This window comes from Myotis brandtii, unplaced genomic scaffold, assembly GCF_000412655.1.
Source record: "Myotis brandtii unplaced genomic scaffold, ASM41265v1 scaffold54, whole genome shotgun sequence".
NCBI classification, from domain to species: domain Eukaryota; kingdom Metazoa; phylum Chordata; class Mammalia; order Chiroptera; family Vespertilionidae; genus Myotis; species Myotis brandtii.
In genome coordinates this window covers 2,367,296-2,380,398 of record NW_005369989.1, presented here as the reverse complement: position 1 = coordinate 2,380,398, position 13,103 = coordinate 2,367,296, and the positions used below count along the sequence as shown (strand labels likewise).

The 13,103-nt window shown below is 36.5% G+C and overlaps 1 protein-coding gene across 16 annotated transcripts in view; it reads right to left on the bottom strand.

Annotated features, from left to right (window-relative positions):
- The window catches only part of RBMS3 (RNA binding motif, single stranded interacting protein 3), a 965,283-nt gene that overhangs the window by 62,769 nt on the left and 889,411 nt on the right, over nucleotides 1-13,103 (bottom strand). For all 16 annotated transcript variants that reach the window (XM_014549237.1, XM_005878038.2, XM_014549230.1 and 13 more), the window contains one exon: nucleotides 7,303-7,413. In XM_014549237.1, the coding sequence (XP_014404723.1) occupies nucleotides 7,303-7,413 (111 nt within the window). The remainder of the gene's footprint in view (nucleotides 1-7,302; nucleotides 7,414-13,103) is intronic.

The following is a 13,103-nucleotide window of genomic DNA, read 5'->3' as shown; positions in this document are numbered from 1 at the left end:
CCACCTGCTAGGACAGTACACTCTGTCCTAGAACATTGTCATCTTCCTCAGTCTGTCATTACTTTGGTCACTTCTATGGGGTATTAATATGAAATCTGTACCCTCTCTGACCCAAAAGTTCTACAAGGCAGCCCATCTAGAAGGGGCCCAGAGCACAATATGAAACAAAGTCCTGGAGAAAAAATAAAGAATGGAAAATTTAAGAGATCAATAAAAAATGTGCACATTTCCATACTCCATGGGGGCTGATGCATTTTGATCACTCAGCTCTGACTCTGATCCCAATGGTTGTCAGTCAAGACCAAGGAGCTTTGCCTGCTGGAGCAGTGAGAGCAGAGACAAGCAGAACAATCTATTCAGCAATGATTGCTGTCTTTCTCCTAAGTGTTGTAACATTGGAGGTAGCAAATATTAGGGAAAGACTAATTAAACCACATGGCATCCATTTCAAAATTTGTGGTTATATGGGACCAAATAGATCTGCTTTTTTTTAATGAGAAAGAGGCTTTGGTTTAGTAAATTTCTTTAGCCAGAGATCTAAAAAAGGAAAGTTGGACCTTGACTATGGCCCAAGGCCCCTCCACCTCCCCCCCGCCCCCTTTAAAAATGGAAAGTTCTAATCTAGCCCCAATTCCCCTTGCAGGGGTAAACTGTGTGAAAAGACCAAATATCGATCACATTCAAATAAACTGCCCAAACACGGTTACATAGATGGTTCTGTGATACCCTCATTCCATTTATATGATCATTATTTCTTCAAAAAACTAAAATCTCAAACTTCCTTTTTCCATCGACTTAAAAACTTCATTTGGACTCTCAGACATTTCTCCATTTAATCTCCTTGCCACAAAAGGACAATGTTAATCACTTTCTCATGAGAAGACAGATAAAAATATTGGTCAAAGATTCAAAAGCAAATAAACCTTAGGCATGAGTCATTTTGCTTCTCGCAACAGGTATGTGAACTAGTGAATTGATTACCATCACCAAAGCTAGAATAAGTAGAATCATTTTTATAGGGTCTCCAAATATGTTCTTAAATAGTGGTAGTAATGCCTAGTTCCATTTAAAAAACTACAATCACACATTACTACAAACAAACAAACAAACAAACAAAAAGTTAATTTTAAGATCATGCCACTAGTCATTTTTCCACAAATACATTTGTATTAAAAATAAATAATAAAAGTAAATCATGCTTATTGTTGTATACTTGGAGAATGTATAGAAATATGATTAAAATAGGAATGATCCCTAATCCCATCACCCAGAAATAACCACATTTGTTTTGTATTTCTATAGCCTTATTTCATAAATATTTTTTCATGTTTGATACATGTGCAAATTTACATCCTGCTCATAATGATAGCTCATCCTTTTCCTACTTGGTTTAATTTCTTATAACTCCATGTAGTATTACATTCTGATTTGTGGATGGCTTATGGTTCAATAATTCTTCTTCATTAGACATTATAACGAACACTAGCTTGAACACTTTTGAGGTATAAAGGCTTTACTGTTACTTTAGAATATTTCCATAAAATAGCTTCTAAAATTAAAACTTATTGGTCAGTCAGCAGAGCTGTTTTAAAATGTCTTGACTGTCCACCTTGCTATCCAACTGAGACTTTTACAAATTTAGATCCCTGTCATCACATAATGAGAATGTTTATTCCTCACACCTTCATCAGCAATGCATATTATTTTTATAACTTTCTTTAATGGGTTATGTGTTTATGTCTCTGTGTATTTGATTAAATTACTACTTCTTTCATTATTATTTTTCATGTTTTTTGGCATTCTATTTCCTCTTTTACCAACTATATATTCACATTGTTTTTTTCTCTATTGGGCTCTTGTACTTTGTTGCTAATTTATTTGAAGTCAGAATAAATTTTTAAGCAGCAAAAACTTAATATTTGCAATTAAACTTTCATAATACTAGACTTTCACTTAATGCCTATTCACTTTTTGTTTAAAGACTACCTTCAAAGTTTATTTATCTTAGAATAAGACTAAACAAATTTAAAAAGCTATTCCCTTTTGTCTATATTTTCAGTCTTGTATTTGACCATTTTTAATTAATTGACACCTTTTCTTCAAAAACCATTTAAGGAGATATACTCATTGCCATGTGTGATTTTATGATATTATTTTCTAGTCATGAGCCCATTTAACACTATGTGTTGTTCTTTATTACTCTTAGCCCTAATACTCATATGTAATAATTAAAAAAGATAATCTCTGAGCAAAATTAGTAATTCAACATTTTAGAGTAATAAAGGAGAAATGGTATGACTGAAAAAATGTTAGGGAACTACATGCACAAATGGAGTAGAATTACAAGATTATCTTTGTGAGTGGCTATGGTTACACCATGGAATCCAATGATGTCACAAATCACCAGTGGTTTGGAGAATACAAACAGAACTGCAGATAAGGAGCCTGCAGAACAAAAACTTTTATTTCTTTCAACAGATTCCGGTGACATTGTAAGCCACTGGTGACCACCAAATGAACAAATGAAAATGAGATAAGAAACTTGTAAAACAAGATTGTCATGCAATTTGGAGGTTCTCATAACACAGTAAAATCCCCAGTGATTTTGGCTAAAGCTTACAATACAGTGATAAGAAATGGTGGTTAACAGGGCTTTGGTTCTATCTAGGGACTCCTATGACAAGGAAAAAAAAAGTGGAAAAGCTAGAAAATTCTCCAAGGTCAGCAGAGCCCTGGAATAAAACAGTTATTTTATTTCTTTTAAGGCTGGGAGACTCTATCTGGCTCAAAAACATGTAGAGAATTGAGCAATAAGCATTTGCAGTGGCAAATGGTAGAGAAAGGTTAAACTACCTGGCTTCCATTTCAAAATTGGGGGTTACAAGGGACCAAATATATCTACTTTTATGAAGATGAAAAAGAGGCATCTCAATAAACTTCTTTACCCAGGGATCTTAGAAAGGAAAGTGGGATGTGGCCTATGGACTAAGGCCTCCCCCCCACCTTCTAATACTGGAAAATTCCAATCTAGCTCCAACTCCCCATTAGCCCTGGACCACTGCCTACTGTAGATCATTCACTGATCTCTCTCTGCTCTTCCCCTGGAGCCTATCTGTTTCTGGATGGAGGCTCCTGTCTTTATCTTGACTCGTCACTGCTCACATCTTGTTTGTAGAATTTCAGTGAGCTTAGATGTCTGAAAGCCTCTGAAGTTACTGGTAAGAGAGACACATGATCAGATAATTTTAGATTGACTGGCTGTGGCAACATGCTGGAGAATGGATTGGAGCCCATTGAGACAGGAAGCAGGAAGAGCAGTTAGGAGACTATGATAAGTAATCAAGTGAGACCCTGGGCAGAGTCTAGGAGTGTGGAGGAAGGGATGTATTTGACAAATGTCTATGAGACTAAATTGATGGGACTTGAAAAGTAATTGTATATGGTGCTGAGGGAGAAGGAAAGAGTCTAGGCTGAGTTCTAGGATTAGCATTTGACTAGCAGAGCAAAAGGGCATGGGTATGGCTTGAGAGGAAATAAAAAGCAGGAATGTGTAAGTGGAAGGGCATCAGTGGGGAGGACACCTGGGGAAGCTAATGCGATTAGTTTGGGTCATGCTGACTTTGAGATATCAGAGGGAGATTTACATGAGACAGTTAGCAAATAGTTGGAAACATGGGTCTAAAAATGTAAGATGAGGTTAGCACTGAGGACTCAGATTTAAGAGTCTTTGGCATAGCAAGCAGAGTTCAAAACCATGAAAGTAGATGGCATGGCTTAAGGAAATCATGTATTAATGAGAAGTTAAAAAATGGAACCCTGTCTGAGCAGCCCGTGAAAGAACAGAAGAAGCGATGGCCAGAAGAGTCCTAGGAAATCCCTGGGCAGGAGTCACAATCTGAGAGCTTTTAGGGCAAACTGGGTTCAATATTCAAATACAGGGAAATGTTCCATTAAGATTTAAATATTTAATTTATCTGAAAAAAATTGGAAGGGGAGGCCACCCTAGGTCTGTATGCCTCTGTAGCAACAGCGACCTGGAGTTGAGTAGTGGCGGCCTTCCTTAGAGGCAACATCATGTTCCAGGCTGACAAGGGTGCCACCTCCCCCTACTGTTCACCTAACTCTCAGGCAGAGAGGTTATTAGTATTGCATTAAAAATATCTCGAATTTAAAATGTCATCTCCACTATCAAGTATATTTATAGTACATGAGAGGTCAATGTAGACCAAAGTTGATTCTGTACTTCTAGGGTTTTTGCTTGAATCAGCCAACTTGATTCATTAATGTGACTTGGCTGGCCTCTAGAATTTTGGGGTTTACAACCTTGGAAGAGTATGTTAGGCGCTAAGGAAGTGGAAACGTGAAAAAGAAATGTTATGCCAAACGAAATAGAGTAGGCCAGTGTGTTGTGCTGTGAACTTGTTAATTTCCTACATCCCTTCTGGTGACTTGGACTAGATTCCTACCAGTTGAAGCCACTGGATATAGGCGGGTAAGGACAGCTCATTTGATAAGCATCTATCTGCCAGATTTCACACTGTATTAGGAATGTCACATATGTCATTGCATTTAATGCTGGCAACTCCCCGGGGATGTAAATGTTATTTTTCTACTTTTTAGAAGAGGAAATAAAAGTTCAGAGAGGTTAAAAAAAACCTACCTAAACGTGCATAGCTAATAAGGAGCTGAGCTGGACTTTGAACTTAAGTTTGATCCCAATGTCCACTGTTCTTTCCATGACAACAGGCAATCTTCCCAGCAATAATAAAATACATTGAAAAGAAGCAATAGATGGGAAAATCTGATAGCCACTCCACATACCAATCAAAAATTCACATAAAATGAATCTATGATGGCATGTTGAAGTACAAGAGTGACAGTTCAAGAAAAATGTATACCAGTATTCTGGGCACTAGATATAGTGGTATTTTGTTGAATAAATCAACAAAATAATATTGTTTTCTTTCTGCCTTTCCGGAACCTTATGAACTTTCAAACCTTTGCAAAACATCAATTTATACAAAGTTTATAATATACATAAACATTTTTTTTTAGTACAAATGTGAAGGGAGAAAAGAATGGGAGGAAAAGCTACAGAAAATTTGGTATTAAAAATAAACCACAAATTTTAAACATTTGCTGAGAAAGGAATGGGATGTATATTATTCTTAAGTAATTTGCCCATTTCCAGCTAGGTAAAAATAGTGATCTTACATATAAGTGTGTTCTTGTTGAAAATGCTTAAATACTAATCATAATATATGTTATTGAATCAATAACTATTATAATCCTAAATCTGTTCTTCATGTTGTAGTTTATTTTTCAATTCCCTAAAGGATCCAGTCATAATCACAATTAAACTTAGCTTTTATGTTTTTTTCTAGTTTGCAAATTTGAACTTCAGCAAGTCAGCTGGCTTTCCTTTTGATTCAAATGACTAGGATTTATAAAGTGTTTCTTGCTGGGCTTTGCATTATAACTCCCTCTCTTATCAGATTCCAGATTGTTATTCAATATAATAAGATCGCAATACTTCACTTATTGAGAATTTATGATCCCTTAAGGAGATTAAGGCTGACATGAAAGGAAATCAATAGTGGGCACATGAGAAACTTGAGGCCTCTCAACACTTCATGGAGTCTGTTTTGCTGGAAAATGAGCAAAGCAATGACAAATAATCCTTAACACAGTACTAAAAGCTCCAGAAATATTATCTTCAAATTTTATCTCCCTGATGAAAATTAGCTGTGCCACAGTGTAGAGTTAAATGTCGCCTTAGACATGACTTTTAAAAGTCTAGGTCAGAGCCCTAAGAAATCATTTGACCCAGCCCAGCCTTCAGACAGGTAAAGTATCATCAACTGCTTTTTCTAGGTTCAGAAACTGAAGTCTTAGAGATAGGTACTTTATGTTAATAAAATTAAACTTCTTTATTGAAACAAAGCAACTCTTTCCACTAGCTTTATGGACTTTATTCCTATTTAGAGCAGATTATTGAGGCTTCAGTGGACATGTCAGAAACATCTTTTATTCCCAAAAAGCCTATGTATCAAGCAAGCCATTGCTTTAAGGTAAAATTTCCAATATATAACTAGTGCACATAGTATGTGAAGATATTTGGAGATGATGCTAGCATTATTGTGAAGAACCACAGAAGTGGTGACTATGAGACATATAGCCTTAAAGACACAAAGGCACGTAGTCAAAGGAGCCCTATAGATCATGTTCAATACTTCAACTAGACAGAGAGAGAAATTGAGACTGGACAGATAGAAACAATAGGGCTCAATCAAGATTTGAGGCTAGAACTCCCAACTTCAAGTCCAGTGTTATTTCTATAATACTTAAGCTGCTTCCGTAAAAAGAAAATATATTTTTCTTTCTACATCTTTAAAAATGAAAAATTACCTGCCTTAACATTTATAAAAAAAATAAAAACTCTTAGGAATGGTGTCACATAAGAGGTTGACTTTGATGTCTTTCACTGTTCTCTATAATGGTAATTAACAAAGTTGCAGTATTCCAGGTTGTATTAAATATTTGCCTCCTTGACTATTTGGGGAATTCTCTTTGTATGGATTTAAAAACTAACACAAAGTATTGCAAATGATTTCCAAGGCCTCACTGATATAAAATCAAGGTTGCAATGGGAACTCTTTGATATACTTTTGTTCCCTAAGGAAAAATAATGGCTAGTCGAAAATATCCCAATTTATAAAAAAAAAAAAAAGATTAAGTATGTTAGATTCCTTTCCCATTTTTCAACATAATCTATGTCAATATAGTCAAAAGAAAGATGAAAAGAACTCGATTATGTCAGGTTCTCAATTACTTTTTACTGACTTAAACATGGAAACTGAATAAAAACCCTGTATATTAGTCATAGTCAAGGTTGGCCCCTCACTGTAAGTAACCTGGGAAAGATATATTAGCTGAAGTGGTAAGCATCTGGGAAAAGAAAAACAGGCTCAAGTATATTAAGTTACAAGGTCTAGATTTGTAGGTGCATGCATAAAGACACTCTTCCAAAAACAGACATTATACTTGGTGCATTTTGTCTCAAGAGCTAGAAGTAACTCAAATTTAGATGCAGCACAACACAGCCTTCAGCGTTGTCAATGTGAGTAAACGTGTCCCAGAATGGAATATGCAGGCAGAAGGAAGCTTGTTCACACTGGAACCTGAAAGGTGTGTTAGTCAATGGTACAGAGCCAGTTTTGCTGACAATGCCAGTGAAAAGAGAGTATTTCATCTTGTTGAAGAAATCCAAGAAAACAGAACAAAACAAACTCTTCAACTCACCGTTCCTGTTGTGCCCAACGAAAGATGGTTCATCTGTTGTGTCAGGGGGCCCATCATGTTTGCTGGCTGCATTGACATTGGATGGTCCATTGTCGGCGTAATCACAGCACCCTAGAAGCACACACAATGTCCGTCTGAAAATACGTTCCACAGGAAGGAAACTTAAAACACATAAACACAGTAGACTGCGATAACATCCAACGTGTTTACTTTACTAGTACTGAAAAGGCTAAATTCAACCATGTATAATTTTTACATCCATCCATGACATTTTCTGTTCTAAATATATAGCATTAAGTGGCTTCCTTCTTCCAATGTGATTTATCCGTAATGTATTTAAAACGCCTGTTATTTATAATTCTAATATTTAATGCAGAATGTATTCCAAAATATCATATATATGCCCTCTCATTGTTCTAAATACTAACTTCTCTTAATTAAAAATATACAAATATGATGGAAATTCTCTAGTTTTTATTGATACTGCATAAAACTTTTGGTTTACAACATTTGTCTATGATTTATATGGGCAGATTTTGATCAGCTCAGTACAATCTACCACTGTGGTGATAACACTGGTCCAGATGGATTCCTTCCCTGGATCTCTTTGGACATACTAAAACTTAGTATAAATGTAATAAAAATTCAAGTTACTCTTTCCCATGTTTTAAAATTTGAATATTTTGACCTACTTTCTTTGTGTCTATGCTTTTGGCAGAAGATACTAAACTGTTAAATGCCAGTCAAATACAACATTGCTATAATTTTCTAAAAATGTAAAAATGTCAATTGTTTTATCAGGTGTTAGGAGAAGCATCCCTTTAGAATATGCTTTTTGATTTATTATAACTATTGGAATGTAAGAATTACTAGATATTAAAAAAACCCCAAAAAAACAAAACCCACTTCTGCCCATATACAAAGTATCGCTTGGCTATTGAAGCACAGCCGGGCCACATACCCCTCTTTCCTTTTCCTCTACCCTACTTTTCTGCCTTAATTGACTAACTTAGACAATGAAAGATATTTTTAAAAAATTGAAAATCTAGGGTTGGATAGAGTCTTTGATATTATATTATGCCAATGTTTTATTTTAAAGATGATGATAAAGGTAGAAGCTCATGCTTATAGCAGCTCTTTTAAACATTCCATGGCAATAACATGGTAGGTATCTGAATGCTATTTTTTCCTATAAACATTATTTTTTCACGATGTGACTTTTTCTCCATATTTGTAAGTAAACATTTTGAAGAAATAAAACTAGGACAGATCCACGTAGACGACAGGCTTTCAGACCCCAAACTAATTACCCACAGGCAAATGTTTCCTAAAACGCTTTTGCTCAGGATGATTAATTCCTCATGTTTCTATCCAAATCCAACTTCCCGACTGTAGGTGTTAAAAGATCAGGCTATCACTCAGCCTTTTTTATGGACCCCTCTCCATTAATATGGAGGAAGAATAGCAATTGAGCCAAATATTTGGAAATGCTTACTATACAGATTCAACTTTGCTCCAAAAGGCTTTTGAGCAAGATTCAATCAGAAAATATGTTATTTTAAAGGTCTTTAGCTTGTAAATATACACGGTTGTGGATTTGTGCTGTTTGAATTTTGTGATGCTTCTGTGAATTGTTGTTCATCAGGATGCTTCTTGAATGAGACACATGATAAAAACTTTAACTTTAATTCAGACACACATCACAGTTTCTTCCTGCTGTCTAAATTGCTTTAGCAAAACCATCTTGATATTAAGAACAAAAATCACTTACTGGCCTTCATTTAAGAAGAACGGAAGTTCTTAAATCACTTAAATAAAAACTATATAGAATAACCTCAGACTTAAGACAAGTTCTAAAGCATTTTTTTCAACCCCAAAGTGGCACTATCACAATATTTTAATCCTTAGCAGGTGCAAGACTTCAATACTCTTCTTGAACTTGGGACTTAGTCTATCTTTTCAGAATATTTGCCCTAGAGATTCTAACGTACAGCTAAACTGTCACAGTCTTGGAAACCCCTCAATTTAATCAGCCTGCGCTAGTCACATAAAGATTGTTTGTCATAAATCAGAGATAAAGACCAAATTGTGTTTGGTAGGAAGACTTTCCTTGCAACGCCCTAGGGGGTGACCTCATTCCCCAGTGTGAGGGAGCAGGCAGACTTGAGTCTTTGTTTGGAAGGAAATATGCAAATGAGATATGTGAGTATGTGACAGATGAATCAAAATCCATGCATGATAAGAATAGAAGGATTGAATGCCTGCATTTGGAACTAATTTAGGAAGGATTGTCTGGTCTCTTTAAAACATCCTTTCTCAGAAAGTGTTTGGGGACTCACTTGATTACAGATGCCACAGAGCAAGCGCTGCTTCTGTGTATAAACCAAACACCTGACAATCAAAGGAAAGAGTGGGAAGGGACTTGTCATCCTTTGGAATTGTAACTAGCAGCACTAGGCAAGGAGTGTAAAACAATATAAGGGAAACATTCTTTTCCTACCCAGACCAGCTATTACAAATGAATGAACAATAAAATAGTAATTCTTGGGGGAGGACTGGTAAGAACATACATTCTTGTTCATATTCAGTAAAGATGTTCAATGAAAAAAGGATTCCCACAAATTATTAAGAACATTAATTTCGTAACTGTCTTAAGGGATGGAAGAAGTTTACAATCAGTGAGTAAGGTGGAAATACTAGTAGTAGGCAGGAACCTCTTGGAAAAACACTTTTTCTTGATGACACTTTATCAGGGAAGGAAACTTAAAGAATTTGAAGTGCTGGCTGTTTACAACAAAGAATGGTGTTTGCAAGTCACTTTCCTCATCAAAGAATGTCCTTTGTATTGTATATGCCATTTACAAAGAAGAGAGAAAAGAAAGAAGAAGAACAAAATAGGAAAAGAAAAACAACAAAAAAGGAAAAAGAAAAACCTATGGTTGTTAAGGCCAAACTAGTGCCCTCACCTATAATTGTGTCTCATTAAATATACTGTCAAATCCATTTCTACCCAATGCATTTAAGCCATAGACTGAAGAGTGTTTTGTGACAGATGTTGCCAACACATTAAGGGTAATTTCATTTTATCGAAATGTATAGAATGTGCTGTCTGACAGAGTTTGCTTGGCAAATGGCAAGGCAAAAGGAAACAGATTTTTCATTTTAGCATCTCCGGATGTCTGGGTTTGCTCAATGTTTAAGCGGCAAAGAAAAATACTGTAACATGCTGTAATTCCACTAAAAAGCACAATGACCAAACAGCTGATGGAAATGTCTGGTCTGTTTTAGCCACTGCCTCTGCAAAACAAAGCTGCTCACGCTCAAGAGATGGAGGGCCGATCTGGTCGCCCTAGTTCTGAAATAAACAATTTCAATAGTAATTTGGAGAAAGTTTCCAAAGATCATTGATGTGGAGTAAACACAGCTGACCTAAGGCCAGAAAAGCAACTGTGTGGTTAACCTTCTGCCAATAGTTGAAAGAAATTTCAAGTCTTGGAGAGTTCATCAATATTTTAATTTCCCAAATGAAATATAAGATGATTGGCAAATAGGGGAAATGTGGGCAGGCTCTCTTCCAACAAGAGCACACAGAGCTGGCTCAAAAGCTGTATGAAACTATTGCAAATTTGCTGATCAGTTTCCCTGCTTTCTCTTATTTCCTCTTGGTCTAGCTCTAGTTCAACACAGCAACCAGAGCGATCCTTTGAAAATGTAAGTCAGATCTTGTCACTCTGAGGAGTTAGATGGTTCAGGTAGTTTAGGACAAGGGCTCCAGGAAGAGAAGATGGTAGCTAAGGCCTGGAGTGGAGACAGTGGCTAGAAGAGGCCAATGTGGGGAGAAGGGGGACATATTTAATACTTTCAACAATAAAGATTTAAAAATAAAATAAAAAAAGATCAATTAAAGCTCAAAAAAAAGAGAGGAGATGAGCCAGGTGGTCAGGATGTAAGCAAGACAGGCAGAATGTACCAGCCAACTGTAGAGCTGCCCTCCCCTGAACACAGAGTGGGAACTAAAAGCAGGAAGACGAGGGCAAAAAGAGATTGGGTGGTGTTTTTTTGAAAGAGCCAATAGAGGGCAAGAGCAGGAAAATATAAACCCCTAGACTAGTGAGCTTCTGAAGCGACCCTTTTTGGGACCCCTCTGGTGTGCCAAGAGATTTGTTACTTTTGCTGTAATAAACTTCACTTCCCTTTGCTTACCTCTCCCTTGTCCCAGTTCACATTCGAGTCTCAACTCCTTTGCTCCAAATCCTCCAATGGCTATCCCTCTTACTCAGGACAAAAGCCAGTATCAGTGCAAGGGCCCAACAAAGCCCGAGATGAATTGCCCTTTTGCGCCTTCTCTGATTTTCTCTCTTACCATTTTCTGTGTGGTTCCCTTTGCAAGCACACTAGCCTCCTGGCTATTTCTCAAATATTTTCCTTCCTTCATCACTTTTGCATGTGATTCCCCTTCACCTGGAATGCCTTTCCCCCAGATCATCTGCTCAAATGTCTCTACTCAACCCCTCTTCCCTTCTTCAGTTCCTCTCTCAGAGGGGATGTCCTGGCTTATAGATTAAGTCAAAATTTCAAAACCAGGGTCTTGAAATGACATCCTTTGAGCATCTAATTCAAGCCTTGTCTAATGATGGCCCTATCCTTGGACTGTTATATGAGGCAATCATGCCCTGTAGAGTTTGTTACAGTATCTGGCCAACAATTTGGAAGGCATCATACATGATACACATCATTATCATTAGTATACTTTAATCAGAATGTATTGTTCAAATTTTAATGTGATAGAATTGTATAAAGATGAGTATTAGCAGAAAGAAAAATTGTAATTTGTGTAAATAAAGGATAGAGAAATGAAAAAAACACACAAAATAAAACAAAAATAACCTCTATTAAAAGCAGGATATGGACTACAGTGAGAAGAACACCTACATGAATATTCCTGCTGCTATCCGTACTCTAGTCCAACTAGTGACACTCCGACTTATGATCTGTGGACCTGCAGCAGCAAACTAAGGATCAGAATCAAAATCAGAAGTCTCTTGGCTTTGTGTCTTCAAACTGTGTTTTAATATCTCCAGATGACTGTGACGTACCCTAACGTTTTAGAAGCCTGCTTTGTCTATAAATTGCTATTGAATAAACAAATGTTATAGTTCTTAAATACCAATAATTGGTTTTATTTTATTTATACTGTTTCTCAATTATTTATTGCCTTGTGATAGGGCATGAGTCTTTATAGCAATAATCCCATTATATTTGGTTTACATATGCAAAGAGGCCAAACCTACATTTTTGATGAGCTGAAATGGGCAACTGTCTGAATAATTCAGGGGTTTGCCTGATGACCTGCCGTGTTTCCATTTGCTCCGTCTCCCTTGTGTTGTTGCCTGTGTGAGAATTCTTCCTATTTGAAATTTTGGTAAGGCCTGAATTTGAAATCATCAGGATGTAAAAGAGGGGAGAAAATTATTTGGATAATATAAGTAAAAAAAAGAAAAGAAATGTCACCCCTTTTCCCCTCTTGTTGTATCTAGGTGCCTTATGTCAAAATGTTTGTGGCCCATATTATATACTCTTTTCCCATGACTTTTAGGATTTTTTTATAGTAATTATTTAACACAACTTAAAATAGAACCAGAGACATGGATGCATGGAACAGACTGACAAATGTCAGAGGGGAGGGGGGTTGGGGGGACTGGATAAAGGAAGATGAGGGGATTAGCTAAAGTACATTATAAGTAGCCCATGGACACAGGCAATAGTGTGGGGATGGCCAAGGGAGGGGGCTGGGGGCTGAG